The sequence below is a fragment of the Orcinus orca genome, chromosome 14 (genome assembly GCF_937001465.1).
Source record: "Orcinus orca chromosome 14, mOrcOrc1.1, whole genome shotgun sequence".
In the NCBI taxonomy this organism is placed as follows: Eukaryota; Metazoa; Chordata; class Mammalia; order Artiodactyla; family Delphinidae; genus Orcinus; species Orcinus orca.
Window position 1 is genome coordinate 57,535,953 of NC_064572.1, and position 17,662 is coordinate 57,553,614.

Genomic DNA, 17,662 nt, shown 5'->3' on the forward strand with positions numbered 1-17,662 from the left:
CCCTGCTTCCGACACATCTCAGAAATGTCAGCCTGGCATCCTAAGTGCTCTAACTGAACCCTCACTGCAGCCCATCAGGCAGACACTGTTTCCCCATATTGCACAAGAGGAGAGTGAGGCTCAGAGAAACTACACAACCAGCCCCAAATCATACAGCTAATTATATCTGAGCAGAATTTTGAAGTAAAACCAAGACACTGGTACCAAAGCCTTGATGCCTTTTTAAGATGATAAACTGAGGCTCTTAGGAGCTCCTGGGAAACTGAGGCACGTGGCTTTGTATGCAGCTATACGTTAGTGTTCACAAGCGCTGCTAATGGTGTGGGACACTGGTGTCCTGCCCCAGACCCAGCTACTTCCCCTTTCCCGCACACTGTAGGTAGGGGCGCCATGATCCGTCTCCTGATTCCCCCCGGGAAGCCCATGGCCTCTTCTCCTGCAGCCTTTTGCCCACAGCTGAAATAAGAAGTGAATTAGGTGCCAGAGACAATGAAGGGCTGGGGGGGCGTTTCTTAGAGCTCACCCCAACCCATGCCTCTTGGGCGTCTCAGACCAGCTCGGGGTAAGCCCACCCCCCCTGCCCGCCTCCAGGGCCTGGGGCTGCCTGAGGCTGGGGTCACTGGCCTGGCCTAACCTACACTCACCTCTTTTGGCCTCAGTAGTTAAGGCCTTCCTGGGTTAATGGGGAAATCCCTTTTTTCAGGAAGTTAAGAGAAGCCACATTCATTAATAATGGAGGTTAGGCACTAGAACAGGCCAAAGGTCATAAAGAGCCGGGAGAGAAGAACCCCTCCCGGTATATAAAAAGTGCATCCTACCCAGCCACCTGCAGAACTCACTTCAACACAGACGCGAACACAAATAAAAACCCAAATCACAGGAAATAGGTGACTATACATATTTTAATAAATCAAAGTCTGGAATCCTAATCCTCAAATGATTCCTTAGAAAACTCCAGGGAACACAGACATTTGAGTGCAAAGAGATTCACTTATCCCCACACATATTTTTACCTGTACTGAATGTTTTATGTTTACGTGGGGGAGGGGAGGGGAGGGGAGGGGAAGGGAGGGGAGGGGAGGGGAGGAGAGCGGCGCAAACTAACTCTAAGAGTTGAAGGCTGAGTGAGTTAATGGGAAGTTTCCTAATGAAACGACACCCTCCGTGTTGCTACAAAATATTTCATTCTGATTCGCCATCACAGTAACCTGAAATGTAGAAAACAAAGATATTAATGACAGAAATATGGAGCCGATGTTAAATGTAGAGAGTGAATATTCGATGACCTTAGGGCTCGGCTTTGTCCAAATGCTTCTTGTAAGGTTATAGCTAGATGTGGCTCTAATTCATAAACATCTTCAAGGCTTTCTGAAACCCTCTGAATTTCTCTGGGGGTGATGGGGTGGGCCCCAGAGCATAGGATCTCCTGTATCAAAGTGCTGTTTTTTACCTGTCTTAAATTTGCCTCACTGCATTTCACAGGGATGTGGGTATGTCCTCCTGTTTCAGGAAGTGAGGGCCAAGTCAGCCTGACCTCAGCTACTCTGTTAGCAGTTTTATAGAGTGTTCACCATGTCCTGTGTCATATGTCACCAGGCGGTGCCACAAGGGGCTTCAGAGTCACAAAACCACTTTGGTTTGCATCCAAGTCAGCTATCTATTGAAGATCTTGGGCAACCTTCGTAATCTTTCTCAGCCTCTGTTTTCTCATCTTGTAGAACGTGGATAATGAGAATACCTACTTCATGAGGTGTCTCCAGGATTAAGTGAGATAAGGCAGGCAAAGGGCTTGGTGTGGAGCCTGGCTGGGGTGACATCCTGCCCTACACTTAGGCTGCCCCTGGGTGAAACATCAAAATCTTATTTATTTACTTGTTTGGTCTGCATTCATATCTGTTTGGTGTAGTGTGGGTTAGCTAGTTAGATGACCAACAGAGAAGTTCAGTTTTGTTCCCTTTTTTCCCCCACAATTTAGCATTATCCTGTTTGGATTTTGAAACCCAGTTTCCCATGGGAGTGAGTGTCTATTGAAAATAAAATGCGCACTTTCTTCCAGAATATTACTGGCTTTTAAATCAAGATCAGACAAGAGTAATATCCATAAAAAGATTCAATGGGTGTTCCAGGGGATCTCAAAAAAACCTAAGTGAGGAAAACCAGCTAGTCAACTTACTGGATATTTAGTTCCATATCAGAAAAAGAGCATTTGTTGAAATCACTCTCTTTTGAACTTGCTATGATGATGTCTCTCTTTAAGTTGTTTTTACACCAATGGCCACATTCAATGCCCAGCTCTTCACTGGGGCCACTCAATTCCCCAGACAATATTAATCTAGTCAAAATGGTTTTTTGGGTAGTGCAGCCAGGAGCAAAATCATGTGACCACAGACTGAGCCTAAGGCGGCAGATAAAAAGGAAGCGTCTGTCCCCTGCAGTTTTACTTAATTAAAAGTGCCAAGGTTTTGGAAAAAGGCTTTTGCCCACTCCTTCTGCATCGGCCCCATGATAAGGCCAGTGAAAGATCTGGTCAGGAGGGATGAAGACTTGGGCTCAGAGGGGGCTCCCAAGACGCCCTGTTTTCTCTCGCATGCAGATGAAATGCATCTCAGGGCATGCAGACCCAGGGACCCTTAAGGGCGAGCAGCCGGTGCCCTGTTCCCACACAGCACTCACCATTGTGAGCGATCAGCCGGTACTGCCTGGCCAGGCACAGCTCCTCCTGCCTCTGCCTCACGATTCTCTGCACCTCCGGGGAAAAGCCGTTCAGGTCACGGGCGAACACGAAGGAGTAGCTGTCAGCGCAGGTACCATCGAGGTTCAGGAGGCGGCAGGAGTACTGCACAGCATAGGTGTCGTAGTCCGTGTCAATGATCCAGTGGTCATCGTCTGCAAGGCAGAAAGCCACGGGGCCACTACATCTCCCTCCGCCACTCAGATGTCAAGGAAACTTACTGCCTGGCCCCGGAAGCCAGCCACTTCCCAAAACTGGATTCAGGAGTTAGGAAGCAGGAGACTACGGAGAATTCTGACAGCTCTTAGAAAATTGGGACCATGAGAAAGGATCTTGTCCTTTACAGGAAAAAATACTCGAGTCGGTGGTGGGGGGAACCTCGTTCACTTTAATAATTCTTTCTCTCCCTGATAATAAATGTGATCGTATCTTTCCAAAGAACAATCGAGAATGTGGACCCATCAAAACACAGACTAGACCTTTCTACTGATGTCTCCTCCATCTACCCTCTGACAATATCTTGTGCCTTTGTGGCTGATATTGACGGCCACCAACGTATGTCACCCCCAACAGCAGGATGACTCTTCGGCACTGATCCGTATCAGCTAGTTCCCGGCCCTCTCACTATCCACACCGCTCTCCTGCCTCTCAGTCCACTGGATGATCTGGTTCATGGCTTTTCTGGCTCCACCCTAATTCTGGCTTAGTAACCCGACTCACTTCTCCAAGCTGGCAAAAGTGGGTAGGTTCTGCCTTGAGGGCACAAGATGCCTACCCTCTGACATCAGATATTCTTTCTTAGAGCTCATACTCTTCAGAGCTCTCCTGACAGAGGCAGAGCTGAGCCCTTGAAGAATTTAGACTATATTTCTTCCTAAGACTGGGATGTAAGCCATGAAGCATAAGTGTAAACAAAGGTGGTACTAACGTCAATAAAGACAGGATGGGGAAACCACGTTAGTAAGAATGTATGTGAGAGGTTTGCCATGGAGAAACAACAATGTGGATATCCAAACACCTCACATTTGGTAAAATGTGTCACATCTCTGCTTAACATTCTTGTTGATGTATAACCATGACCAAGACTTTCTGAGCACTTAGTTAAGTATCAGTCACTGTATGGACACTTTCTGTGCTTTCTCAATTATTTTTCACAACGACCTGAAAGTGCACACTATCATCCCCATTTTCCAGATAAGGAAACTGAGGCACAGAGAAATTAAGTAATTCACCCAGTATCACAAAGAGCAGGACAGAACTGAGTTTCAGTCTGACTCTGGAGCCCCCATACCTAACCTCTACACCACGCTGTCTCCAGGCGATAAATAAACTGGGGGCAACAGGGGATAAGAAACAGGAAATGCAAAGCCTCCGTGTCTCCATTTCACACCCAGGTCATGAGGCAAGTGATGATCTCTGCTCTATGTCATGTTCTGTGCTGCAGGAACGCAGGGGAACCTGGATCCCCCAGCATTAAGGGTGTAAGGGAGATCGCTAATCCTCGCCTAAGTCACCTCTGGGTGTGCCTCTTGGCTCTGAGAACCCTGGGAGTCCCTGCCTAGAAGGGGCTCAGCCCAAACCCATGCCCTGTAGGAGAGCTGCACAGCGGTGGGTGGTGAGGCCCCTCTTCAGCCCACTGCAGGCCCGCCAGGTGGAAGACTGAGCCACCCCTGAACCTCCCAGGCTTTCCCATGGGGAATGTGTCAGACACCGGGATGTGGGGGTCAGGGGAAGCCATACGACTGCTCGGCGGTGGCCATGCTCGTCTGTTTGATAAGATGCAGATTCTAAAAATTAGTAACCTTGTGCCCCGTGGTACTGATTTTTGTAATCCATTATCAGAAAAGTTTATCTTTTACTCTAAATGGATCACTTTTGGAAGTTTCGCTGCGTTATTTGAAAAAATCTTTATTACCTCTAAGGATAAAAGCTTTTTTCCCCTCGTTGAATAGCAACTCCATATGTACAGTGTAAATCAATACTGAAGATGCAATTCGATTAAAAAAAAAAGTAAAAACTCATCTAGCACAACTGTAGAGGAAGTCAAGGTGTGCGTGCCCCGTGTAGATGGGCTGCATGAAAGGGCACTTCTGCCCTGGCTCACCAAGCTAAGAGTCCCCCTGAACAGCCCTCTGGGGCCTATCTCCCAGGAGAGGTCCAACAGTAGTCTGTAAAACTGTAAAAACTGGTTTGTATTAGGAGTCCATGCTGTTCAGGGCCACCTAATCCTGACCTGGGAGCTGGAACCCTTGGCTTCTGACACTGGCTCTCACAAACTTGTTGCATGACCTTGGACAAAGCCCTACCTTCTCTTGACCTCAGTTTATTCATCTGCATGTTGAACCCCCTTCACAGGGTTAACTCTCCATCTCTGTGTTTCCATGATATGTCCCCTGTGGCCTGCATTACTCTGTAGGTACCAAGTAGACTGCAGATTTGAAACTTAGGAGAAATGAGGAAAAAGTAGAAAGAGCATGTACATGTATGCTCTCGAACATCTACCTCCGGCTGAATTTTAGGATGCTCTTCTGAGAGTTCTTAACACCCTGCTCCCCATGTGAGTTTCAGGGCTTGGGAGAAAGGGAAGAGGTCACTGTCACCCAGAGCACTGTGCCTGGCTCAGAATCTCAGCAGCGGCAGGTAGGGCACCTTGGACTGAGTCAACCCTGTGCATAAATGCTCCCTGCGTCCTTGGATGAGAGTCTCTGAGCCTCTGCTGGGCCCCTAGTAGTCAAGCTGTTTCACGGATTCAGCCTAAAGAAATGGAGGAAATGCAAAACCAGGTTGGGTGGTGATGTGAGTTGGGTCTTTAGGAGGTGGGTGGTCTAAGCATGGAGAAGGCCACACCCCCTGGCACACTGGCCATATGGGTAAATGGCAGGAGGAGGTCACGTGACAGGCCCAAGAGCCTTTTGAGCTTGGGCCAGGTTTTTGAGCTGGGGGATGGGGTGGGCGGAGTGAAGGGGCCTGGCTGCTTGCAGTTTCACCCCTCTAGCTTTAAGCCCTGCTGAGAGTTCTGGTTGCTTACAGACCGTTCTTCCCAAGGGTGCCACTGGAGGAGAAACCCAGCCTTTTGGCTAGGTATGTCTCCCATCCTCCAAGACAGTCCCACTAAGCCGACTACTTACTTCCTTTCTGGAGAAAGGACGCTACGCCCCAGTACTTCATCTTGAACTTGGCAGGGTCCTCGGTGTCTGTGAAGGTGCCCAGCATGTCTGCGCACAGGTCCCAGCTACTGCAGAAGCCAAGGGGATCATGAGCCAGGCTGGGCGAAGGGCTCCCTGCATCCCACCCCGGGTGCTCCCGTCCCTCCCCAAACAGGGTTTGGTGCTCAGCCCGGGGGACCCTGCAGCGCAGAGCGCAGCCCCCCATAGGTCACTGACTTAAAGAGACGGACTCGGCCCTTGGCCGTGGCTGTCATGTGGCCATTCTCGTTCATGAACTGGGCGACGATGTTGTCCTGCAGAAAGAGGCCCTTGGGGTCCTTCTTGGCCATGGCATACCAGGTGCCGGAGAACTGGGGAAGGGAGTAGAGCAGCGTTTGGTGTCCGGGAGCGCATGGCCGGCCGCCGGTAAAGGGGAACGGGGCGCATCCGGGACGCAGATACCTACGCGATCCTTGTCGAAGTTCTCTTTGACTCGGAAGCTGCTCACCCGGCAGTCGCGCTCCGCCCGGACGCTGCCCAGCGCCGCCAGTAGCACCAGCGCCCACACCCACTCCATCTTGCTCAGGAGTCCGCCCTGAGGGAACCGCGCGCCGTGAGCGCCTGGCGGCCGGACCAGCCGACGCGCCACTGCCAGTCCCTAGACCCCATCCTGCCCGCGCCGAGCCCTCATCCCGCCGGCCCCCGGTCCCCCATCCCTCCTGCCCCCGTACCCCCATCCCGTTCATCCCGGCCCCCCGTCCCTCCCGCGCCTGCATCCCCGGTCCCGCCGGGCCGCCGCTCACGGTCGGGAGCTGCGCTCAAGCCTGGTCGCGGGTCCGGGCGCGCGTGGAGCTAGGGAGGCGAGCTGGGGCCGCCCGGCCGCATTATATAAAGCTCCGGGGGGAGGGGGTCGCGCTTTCGTAACTGCGCGGGATGAAAGACCGAGGGGGAGGCGCCGGGGCCGGCGGGCCAGGACTTGCATAACGCGCCCTGACTCACCGCCGCCTGGGCGCGGGGAGGGTGCCTTTGGGCGAGAGCCTCGCCTCCAGCGCCGCCCGGGGCTTGTGGAGCTGTCGCGCGGGGTGGCCTCGGCGGAGCCCAACTCTCCGGCGGCGGCGAGCCGCGGGAACCAGCCCTGGCCTAGTTACCCAACACGGGTGCCAGCGGCCGCCAGCTGCGGCCTGGGGTGGCCTCGGGGCCCAATTGCTCTGGCCGGAGGCTCAGGTCGGTCTGGCGGGAAGACCGTGGCCTCCCAGAGCGAGGGGCATCTGCGGTGCTGCCCGGTGCGTTAGTGCCTGGGCCGGGCCGTGCGCAACTGGCCCCTCGGCCCTCTGAGGGCTACTTGTGCAGCGGTCTGGGACTGTTTCCGCCAAGTAGTTTTTCATTTTATAAAGGATGTCTTTTACTCTCTTTCAGGGGAGTTGTGGTGCTCTCTGGATCAATATTTGTTGTTTAGTTTCAACATCTTTAGAAGCATTAAAACCCTCCCTGTTAAATATTCTCCAGAAACGCAACCCTGGTCAGGACAGGAAATATTTTAGCAACCTCGGTGGTCGCCTACTTACTCTGTGACACTTCACTCAAGCCACTTGGAAACACACCTACCCATTGTTTATGCTGCAATTTTATTTCAAAGCCAGAATGGAATTTTGTTTTGTTTTCAAAACAGCTAAGGTGAATTGACTGAGGAGAGGAGAAGAGGGGGAGGTGAACAAACTCTATAACGTCAATGGACAATTAAGTCGAAGTGCTGTGACTAGCTATGTGATTTTGTGCAGTCATGGCACAATTCACTGACCGTGTTTTTCTCTTTCTATTCAGAGTTAAGAGTTCCTCTACTCTGATCACAGCAGTCAGAAGATGCAGCTTTTGACTGAATGAGAATTAGAGATATGGCAAAGAGCTATTTTTTTTGTAAAGATGCCTGCTGTACACTATCAGCTGTGTCTCCATGGCCCAAACTGGAAAGGACCGAGATGAATGTGGTCCATTTTGCTACCGCCAGACCTGAAATAAGAGCGGGTGGAGGTAGAGGAGGGTGGCTGCCAAACAGAGACATAAAGACTTGATGGTCTTTACAGGGCTTTGGGGTTACTTCTGAGCCTCCTGAAAAAAAACACCTGTGGCTCCTGCCACTTTCCTGTGACTCTCGGGCTGTCTCGGGAGTGCCAACGATGATGCAATTAACTCCTTACTGCCTCCTTCTTCCTGCTAAGAAAGCCCTGTTTCAGGCCTACCAGCTAACTAGGAGGTCTTCTGGTGAGGTTAATTTTATCACAAGATGTATAATCCCAAACAGCTCAAATAAGGTCTGCTCCAGAGCTGCTCCTGCAGGGACCCCGCGTGTGGCCATACATGTGGTAGTACCTATGCTCCCTAGGTGGGAAAGGACTTTAGGGTACCTCTCTATCTTGTGTCCAATGCGTGGATCCCCTCTTTGACATTCCAAAGTAGAGATCTATCAGCCTGTCCTCCAGCACCTCCAGTGATGGAGAGCTCCTGGCTGAGCCCAATTGCCTTTGGACCGTTATGACTGCCAGAAAAGTTCTCCTCATTCTCCCAGCCCTTGTCAGCTGTTTCTTCCAGAGCGTATTCTTGGGGTCCTTGCTCGTGCCATATGTTAAATGAATATAGGGGATTTCAATGCATTTTTATGGAGCTTGTTTTTGCAGCAACACGTTTTTATTTATTTGTTAGATGCTTAAAAGTTGATGTAACTGTTCTTCCTCCCCCACCCCCCTCTCTTTTAATGATAAATCATGAACCTTGGTGTCCCAGACACCAGCAAAGGAAAACAGTTTGTTGGCATGCTCACTCGAATTTCTTCATGATTATAAACACGTGAGTACAGGTCAACTGGTGTTTTTAAATTCGGTGCTTTGAAATTTATCTTCATAAAATAATTTTTTAAATATGCAGATGTGGGTATAATATCAACAGGAAAAGTGTTCACAGTGATTACCTGTGTGATAGGATTAGGAACATTTAAAGGTTTATTACTGATTTGTACCTTTTTGGTAATTGCCAAATTTTCCAACAGTGAAAATATTTAATCAGAAAATAAAACAAATATTCTCTTTGCAAACGTTTTTCTTTTTTTCTTCTAGAAGTAAAATTATGGTCTAAATTACATCTTATGGACTGTATATAATATACACAAAAGTTCATTGCCTTGTCATACTTTGTGGAGAGACAGACCATGTTTCCTTCATCTTGGTATCCACCCCCCCCCAACTTTTCCACAGGATTTCTCAAGAGACTTACACATAGTAGGTGCTTGCTCAATAGATATTGATTTAATTTGTTTTACTGAAATCAGTCACTTTAGGTAAGCTTTATAAAATCCTTCTCTAAAGAGACCTGGTCAGAGGTCACTCTTTCTAAAATATAATTTCCCAGGATTTAACAACTGTAGCAGAGATGGCTAGCTGTCCTTTCACCAAAAAAGTTTTCACTTCCCTTCCATGGTGTAGAGTTGTTGGAAAGAAGCCACCCTGCCAGAGGGCACCTCCTCACTTCCTGCAGCTCTGTAAGATCACATGCCTATGTTCTGGTCAGTGGAATGTGGACAAAAGTGCTGTGTGTCATTCCCAGACGGGGCTTATAAAAGCTGCCCGTCTAATTGTCCTTGCTGTCTGTCTTTCCTCATCTGCTGGCTGGTGAAGCCTCCATCAGCCTGGGACCCCACCAGTGATTATCTTTATGTGAATGAGAAATAAACTTCCATTCGATTAAGTTGCTGGGATTTAGGGGTTACCTGTAACAGAAGCTAGCGTTACCTTAACTAATACAGCAGCAAGCAAGTCACTAATTCCTAGGAAATATTGAAAAGTGTTTTACCCTAATTGAAAAAAAGAACTAATGCAAGAAATTTATGTCCTTAGCCTCATAAAAATTAAGCATGTCCAACTAGCTCCATTTTGTACAAACTGATATTTACATCCACATCCTGACAGAGAGGCCAAGAAAAATTAATAACAAGGAAATTGGGTAGCATTTGTCTTCTGACTGCATTTAAAAGGTGTCAAAATAATTGGTGGGAAAATGGAAAGATTAGTTATTTAGCCAATGTTTTCAGGTACAAAAAGTCAAACTAATTTTTTTCATAAAGATTTTTTCAGTGATTACAAAGCCATCAGTCAGTTTCATCAATTTCGCTGAAAATAACATGGAGTCCACCAAATGAATTATCTCTGAGATACCTGGTCATGTCCATCAATTTGGTGCAGGCAGAAGCTCTCATGAGAGCAAATGTGCAAGGTGAGAGGGCCCTTTGTGGTTGACTGTCATGATATGCCTGAAATCCCTGCCATTAGAGGATGCCTTTGGGTGATGAATAATGGTAGGAGCAGAGAATTTGGCTAAAGTGGAGCTGAAGAGAGGGTCCAATATAATGATCCAAAATACACAAGGTTAGTCCAGTATATTGTTGTGAGTTTTATGTTAGTGCTTCAACCTCATGTGCATTTTGTGGGGGGGCTGTTAAATAAGCATTACTTCCTGCAGAAATAGCTAACTGCAGTGGAAAATTTTAGCAATTAAATATTACATGTGTTCATGAATATAGTATACTATTGGAAAATGTAAATTTGTTAAACAGAAAGATTAAGGAAGTTAAACCATTCTTTGATATATCTGTAGGCTTTTAAAATGAGTTCCTGGAATTTTAATTTAATTCTTGTATTGGTGTTTAACATTTTATTACATAGGTCTAGATTTTAAATTCCTTAAAGGAAAAGTCTTGTATGTTCCCCTATAGCAGCTATTATGGCATCTTGTACACCTCATGGGTGTATTTTAAAATTTATTCCTATTTAAGCTCGTAGTTTGGGGTAGGTCACTATCACTAGCTGTGTGACCTTGAGCAAGTTATTTAATTTCTCTGTGCTTCGATTTCTCACCTGTAAAATACAGATAATAATATACACACCTCATAAGGTTATTGTTAGGATGAAATGAGATGATATATATATAAGGGTCTTAAAAGGGTGCCTGGCACAGATTATATATTATAAAGTTAGCTATTCTTTTTTTTTTAACGTCTTTATTGGAGTATAATTGCTTTACAATGGTGTGTTAGTTTCTGCTGTATAACAAAGTGAATCAGCTATACATATACATACATCCTCATATCTCCTCCCTCTTGTGTCTCCCTCCCACCGTCCCTATCCCACCCCTCTAGGTGGACACAAAGCACCGAGCTGATCTCCCTGTGCTATGTGGCTTCTTCCCACTAGCTATCTGTTTTACATTTGGTAGTGTATATATGTCCATGTCACTCTCTCACTTCGTCCCAGCTTACCATTCCCCCTCCCCGTGTCCTCAAGTTCATTCTCTGTCTGTGTTAAAGTTAGCTATTCTTAAGATCACTTTTTAATTATCATTACTTGTGGCTTATCTTTCTAAAAATATTCTGTGTAAACGGAATGGAGTTTTCACATCAATTTAGTTATTGTTTCTGAGATGCTTTGTCTAAATAAATGATTGTCAATGTCTGTAACATCTAAGATATTGGTCTTTTTCCTCGTTCTTCCCACTAGTTACTGTTCTGTTCTTTAAAAACGTATTCTTTAAACGAACTGGAAATGCTGATATAAATGGTGAAGTTTAACAAAGTCAACAATTATTTTGTAGTGTTAAAAATTTATTCTAAGTGTCTGTTTGGTCATTTTAAAAATATTACATTTTCTTAAATTTTGTTTTTTCAGTGCTTAGGACAGAGACACAAAAGTCTTGTCAACACAGGACAGAGACTCTGCAAGGACTACCCCAGAAAAAGAGCAGCAGGGATGATGGGATTCAGTCAAGGACAGGGGAGGAGGAGAAGGATATTTGTGAGTGCACTAAAAGGCTGGGTTCCAGTATTTCCCTTAAAAAAAATTTGTCTTTATCAAATGTCATCCAATACACAGAGTAGTCAGAAGTGATCCCTCTTTCTTGCTTGCCTTTTCTAACTAATCAATTCCCTTGTCCTGTTGATTGTTGCCTGAAATTATGTCTCGCATTGGTCCCTTCCTTTTTCATTCCCAAGCACCCTCACCCATAGCCTGTGAGAATAGCCTTAAAAACTTTGTTTATAATGAATGAATTTCTTTACTATATAAAGTATATATGTTCATTGTAGATACTTTAGAAAAATCAGGTAAGCAAAAGAGAAGAAAAAAAATATTATATTGAATTCCACCACTTCGGAATAATCACTGTTAACATTTTGGTATACACACCTCCATATATGTATGTGTGTATGTGGAATCATACTGCAATAGTATCTTGCAATTTATTGCACATAATAAATATCTGTTCATATCAATAAACAGACCTTTACAATAGGATTATTAATTAATGTATGGTTTCCTATTGTATGACTATAATGCCATTTATTTACTCAACCTCCTAGGCTATTTCTAATCTTTTCCATTTATAATTGTGCTTTTGATGAACGCCCCTGTAACTACATTAATCATATACAGCCTTAATTACTTTTGTAATTAAGAAGAAAGAAGAGTTGCAGGGTCAAAGAAGAGTTGCAGAGTCAAAGCCTGTACACATTTTTAGGGTATTTGATAATGAACCAAATGCAATATAGCTTCTTAATTTGTATCCTAATGTCCAGTATTTCTTTCTTCCAAGTCACCTTTTTAAGCATGACCAGATTAAGTTTGTAGAGAAGAACCCTAATGTCATTTCTTACCCCTAAGAGTTTCCAGGGTTCAGAATCCTCAGCTAGCCTTTGAGGCCCTAATCTGGGCCCAACCTACTTTTCTAGATTCATCTCTCACTAGTCCCCCTGTTACTCTGCATTCCATGCTATTGCTTCTGCTGTTACCACTACCTGGCTCACACTCGATTTCTACTCCACCTCTACCCAGTCTAGATATGATCCCATATCCACATCACATAAAGTCTCATAGCTATATGTATGTACCTCACTTCTGGCTTTTATCCTATTCTGTTCTGTGCTTCATGACTTTCTGTGTCCTAATAGTATCTCCTTTGCTACACCACTAGTGCTTGTACAGCTGCAGCCAAGGCTTACTCATCCCCTGTGTTCAGTCAGGATTGACTTGGTTATGCTGCAGTAACAAACAACCCTCACATCTCAAAGGCTGAACACAAGAAGGATTTATTTCTCACTCATGCTACATGTCCATCTCAGGTCAGCAGGGGGCTTTGTTCCATGACATCCTCACTCAGGGACTCATGAGGCCCCTACATCTGGCACTGGCGTGGCAGCAGGGAGAAGGGGGAGCTCCAGGGTCTCACTCTGGGAATTGATTGTTCCTACTTGGAAGAGACGTTTATGCTTACAACCCGTAGGTCAAAATTAGTCACATGGCCCTACTGGGGGAGGAGGGCAGAGAAGAATAATCTTCCCATACAACTCGGAGGAGAGGGAAATCAGAAAAAAGGGGAACATGGAGTCTCTACCGCAGGAGCTAGTATGATGTCTTGCTTATAGTGGACCATCAGTAGACACGTATTGGAAGAACAAACGAATGAATCTAAAAGTAGTTAGTGGACTTCCCTGGTGGTTCAGTGGTTAGAATCCGCCTGCCAATGCAGAGGACATGGTTTCGATCCCTGGTCCGGGAAGATCCCACGTGCTGCGGAGCAGCTAACCCCATGCACCACAACTACTGAGCCTGTGCACCACAACTACTGAAGCTGGCACGCCTAGAGCCCGTGCGCTGCAAGGAGAGAAGCTACCCCAATGAGAAGCCCATGCACTGCAATGAAGAGTAGCCCCCACTCGCTGCAACTAGAGAAAGCCCGCGTACAGTTAACAAAGACCCAACTCAGACAAAAAATAAATAAATAAATAAAGTTTTCAAAACACAGAATGCTGACTATAAAAGAATATGCTTCATTTTAGAATTCATTTTTTTTTTTTTTTTTTTTGTGGTACATAGGCCTCTCACTGTTGTGGCCTCTCCCGTTGCGGAGAACAGGCTCCGGATGCGCAGGCTCAGTGGCCATGGCTCATGGGCCCAGCCGCTCTGCGGCATGTGGGATCTTCCCAGACCGGGGCACGAACCCGTGTCCCCTGCATCGGCAGGCAGACTCTCAACCACTGCGCCACCAGGGAAGCCCTCATTTTCATTTTTATAAGTAGAGGAATGTAAACATATATGGGCATTTTGTTTTTTTCCATACACAGATCTATACCTCAAGTATAAATCTGTGTATGGGATATGGGTATGTGTTTTTGTCTCTCTGTGTGTAAAGAGGAGAGGATGGGAATTATGAGCACACACATGCTTTTGAGAGAAGTAGGAACTGCACTGTCACACAGAACAACCAGGGAGAAAGAGTGTCCACAACTGTGTTAGAAGATGGATGGTGGTCCCATAGGTGTGACTCAGCTGACTCAACTCCTTTCTCTTAGGAGATAAACCTGTGCATTATTCTAATTATAATGAGATGCTACTCGGATATTATGAAGTAAACAGTAATCTGAGGAGGACCCTCCTGAGACTAGACTTGGGTGTGACAGAGGGAGGTGCAAGAAAGGGTGTGTGCTTGACAAGACCTTTTGAGGGAGCAAGTGGACTCAACCATAGGAAGTGACATGGTTCAACAAATGCAAGTGTGGGTTCTGTTCCCCTGGGAAAACCATGTTCCCATCAAGAATCTCTTATCTCATGACCTAGAACCTGAAGCCTCAATGGATCTCTTCTTTTCTGTCTAAGAAGACCATTATCACTCTAGCCAGGTAAGCATTAGGTCTAGAGAAATAAATGAAACCCATAGCCTTGCTATTTTTGAAGTGGATTTAAATGTGGGTGAAACAGTAACTTTTGGAGTCACTGTAACTGTTACGTATGTTTTCATTCAAGAGAATTCTCCATATAAAGTTTGTAGCTTTATTGAAATGCTTAAAAGAACTTCGACTAAATTTGAAATCAGCCTGTAAATATTCAAGGAAATTGGTTCATGAAATATGTAGTTCGGCTTATTAGTTGCATAATAGTGTTTAAATATTTGGGAAAATGTGCTTAATCTATGTAAAAGCTTGATAACCTGAACATTAAACAAAAGTAAGTAGTGGCAAGTGTTTTTTCCCTGCCAGAAGCCCCCGAGATATGAAAGATCCTAGCAACAGACAAGACAGTTATTATCCAGTAGATTTAACCGACTGTACCTTGGAGCAAAAAGGCATGGGGTCTGCCTATTACTGTGGAAAACAAAATCCAAATTAATATGCTTAGCAGGAAAACCTAGTTGGCAGCTGCGTGGGTTGCCTTTTATGATCATGTCTTTTGACAAGGATTATTGTATAAATTGCGGCTTGATTAGGCTTGAATCATGGGCAAATATTTTTCCATGTTCACCTCTCTAGAATAAGCCAAAGGTTTGTTCCCTTAAAACATTTCCGAGGTCAAGTTTTTAAATGAGGGGAACTGAGAGGTGAGGATTTAAAAAAAAGAGTAGGCCAAGCAATCTGGCTGATCATAGGACTTTTAAGCAAAGGAAAGATTAATATTCGATTTTATGTTGTGTTATGCTAAACCCTTCCATCTCCCCCAAATGTTCATTCAAGTTGCCATATAAACAAACAGACATTTCCGAGGTCTAAATAGTTTTATTTCATAGAGCTATCATGAAAGAACAAGTGGTATTGTCAATGCCTATGGAATATAATTAATGGATATATCCATGATTCTTCTTGTCGCCGACAGCAGCCACGGTTCAGCTGTCTTTCTGGAATGGTCACTTTGACTTGCTACTTGGCTGGCTGATCTAAGACGCTCTGCGGATTCTCTGAGGACTTATGAGCTAATAATGCTTGGGGATTTCGTGTCCTGAAGAACTCTTTAATCCCATGCTTCCTGAATCCCACTGTAAGCCAGGACCTTCTGTCATATCCCAAGAGTTACAGGTCGTTTGAAAGCTCTGCTAAACAACCTTTCTGCTCAGCCTTTGGGGGTCCTGTGAGGTGCCCCTTAGGGCTTTCCCGGTATCTTTGACCAGGAGGTACCTCTTTGTTGGCACTCTGCCTCTGGTGGTGCTCTGAGGGTCTTCCATTCTGGACAAGAGCAGCAAAGCAAGCCACGCCATGGGTGAGATCAGCCAAGAGACGGTGGAGAAATACCTGGAGGACAACCCTCAGTTTGCCAAGGCATATTTCGACCGGAAGCTGCGGGGGGAGGCGGCGGGAGAAATCTCGGAGCCCGGTGGTGCGCAGGCGCCGGCCCGCGCGTCCTTCCCGGGCCTGACGCTGATGGAGGAGGCGGCCCTGTGCCTGGAGCTGCTGGAGGCCCTGCGGGAGGAGGCCGTTAGCGTGGAGCTGGCGGCGCACAAGGCCCTGCAGAGGCTGGCGCAGCTGCTGCGGGCGGACCGCTGCAGCATGTTCCTGTGCCGGGCGCGCAACGGCTCGCCCGAGGTGGCCTCCAAGCTGCTCGACGTCACCTCTACCTCCAAGTTCGAGGACAACCTGGTGGTCCCCGACAGAGAAGTTGTTTTTCCACTGGACGTCGGGATAGTGGGTTGGGTTGCTCACACGAAGAAAACCTTCAATGTCCCAGATGTGAAAAAGGTAAGTGGCCTGATGGTGACAGTGGAGCGGAGAGGAGGCCTTGGTGGCGTCGGGGAGGAACACTGGGAAAGAGAGCGGGGGTCCAGGGGCCATCCTCGTGACATTGGCTTGGCTGGGGAGTGGGTGGTGGGGAAGAGGAGTACCTGGGCCGAGAGTTGCCAGATTTAGCAAATAAAATTACAAGATTCAGGGCTTCCCTGGTGGCGCAGTTGGTTGAGAGTCCGCCTGCCGATGCAGGGGACACGGGTTCGTGCCCTGGTTCGGGAAGATCCCGCATGCCGCAGAGCGGCTGGGCCCGTGAGCCGTGGCCCCTGAGCCTGTGCGTCCGGAGCCTGTGCTTCGCAACGGGAGAAGCCACAACAGGGAGAGGCCCGCGTACCACAAAAAAAAAAAATTACAAGATTTCCAGTTCTATCTGAATTTGAGATCAACAGGGGATAATGTGTGCCCCATGGAATGCTGGGTGTTTTATTGGGCAGCCTTACCTGGGCCTGGTACAGTCCACACCTGCTCCCTTACACCTCCTCTGTGCTCTGGGCACTGTCCTGACCAACAGGGCAAAGCAGGCCGCTCACTGGTGAGCTGATCAGCCAATACACCAGATGCCAAGACCCCTGAGCCGCTTCTCACCCACGATCCTTTGAAGACACTCAGCTGTTTGGGGCTGAATTGGCTCCTGAATGATTCTCCCACCTATAGATCAAAGGTGCAAAAAGAAAAAAGGTACCCTCCGAAAGTTCAGATGTTGCCATCTGGATCCTTAAAAATGTGAATTTAGGTGACGATTAAGTACATTTGGCCATCTCAACCCCTCATAACTCAGATCTATCAAGAATTTCCAATCTTGTAAATGGGACATTTGGACCCTCCTGAAGACTAATTGTATATTGCATAAATTATTATGCTCTTTTAAAAGCAGAAAAATTAACTTTCTCCTAACCAACGTAATGCTTGTTCCTCTTAGAAAAATTAGAAAATACAAATAAGCAAAAAGAAGGAAATGCAAATCACCCATAATCCCCCTCCTCAGCAATAGCCGTGGGTCCCAGCCTGGAGTGTCTCCTGCCTGCCCTTCTCCTACACACACGTCCCATCATTTTGATTTGCTATTAACAAAGGGGAGAGTTCGACGATGATGGAACAGAATTGATTGGGAGCTGGCCCTGAAATGCTTACTGTGTAGAGGTTTATTGCTGGCTTGTGGAGGAGGGGCAGCTGGAGGCGGGAGGATAATCCCCTACGTGCCTC

At 46.6% G+C, this 17,662-nt stretch overlaps 2 protein-coding genes across 5 annotated transcripts in view; one reads left to right on the forward strand and one right to left on the reverse strand.

The window, feature by feature from the left end:
- PDE6C (phosphodiesterase 6C) overlaps window positions 1–17,662 on the forward strand; it is a 75,662-nt gene that overhangs the window by 1,837 nt on the left and 56,163 nt on the right. Inside the window, exons 2-6 of one of the 3 annotated variants that reach the window (XM_049696729.1) lie at window positions 9,989–10,137; window positions 11,586–11,711; window positions 12,886–13,033; window positions 14,264–14,590; window positions 15,558–16,414. In XM_049696729.1, the coding sequence (XP_049552686.1) occupies window positions 15,935–16,414 (480 nt within the window). In that variant the 5' untranslated portion in view covers window positions 9,989–10,137; window positions 11,586–11,711; window positions 12,886–13,033; window positions 14,264–14,590; window positions 15,558–15,934. Of the gene's footprint in view, window positions 1–9,988; window positions 10,138–11,585; window positions 11,712–12,885; window positions 13,034–14,263; window positions 14,591–15,557; window positions 16,415–16,957; window positions 17,183–17,662 lie in introns of those variants that run through there. The other 2 variants (XM_049696727.1, XM_049696728.1) reach the window with 2 other exon arrangements.
- On the reverse strand, window positions 1,103–6,831 carry RBP4 (retinol binding protein 4). 2 transcript variants are annotated; one of them, XM_033404911.2, is made up of 6 exons: window positions 6,681–6,831; window positions 6,344–6,472; window positions 6,115–6,248; window positions 5,860–5,963; window positions 2,674–2,886; window positions 1,103–1,208 (listed from the first exon to the last, which is right to left on the reverse strand). In XM_033404911.2, the coding sequence occupies exons 2-6, from the start codon at window positions 6,452–6,454 to the stop codon at window positions 1,183–1,185; spliced, it is 588 nt and encodes a 195-aa protein (XP_033260802.1). In that variant the 5' UTR covers window positions 6,455–6,472; window positions 6,681–6,831; the 3' UTR covers window positions 1,103–1,182. The 2 variants fall into 2 exon arrangements, with proteins under 2 accessions (XP_033260802.1, XP_004279461.2); XM_004279413.4 differs by having other exon boundaries at window positions 5,860–5,966; window positions 6,681–6,830.

Bases quoted from the DNA above. Each gene is read 5' to 3' on its own strand.
- RBP4 (XM_004279413.4), bottom strand. From the start codon at position 6,454: ATGGAGTGGGTGTGGGCGCTGGTGCTACTGGCGGCGCTGGGCAGCGTC. The intron at 6,249-6,343 runs GTAGGTATCTGC...TCCCTTCCCCAG, and splicing joins AGAACTTCGACAAGGATCGC to TTCTCCGGCACCTGGTATGC. The intron at 2,887-5,859 runs GTAAGTAGTCGG...TCTGCCTTGCAG, and splicing joins GTCCTTTCTCCAGAAAGGAA to ACGATGACCACTGGATCATT.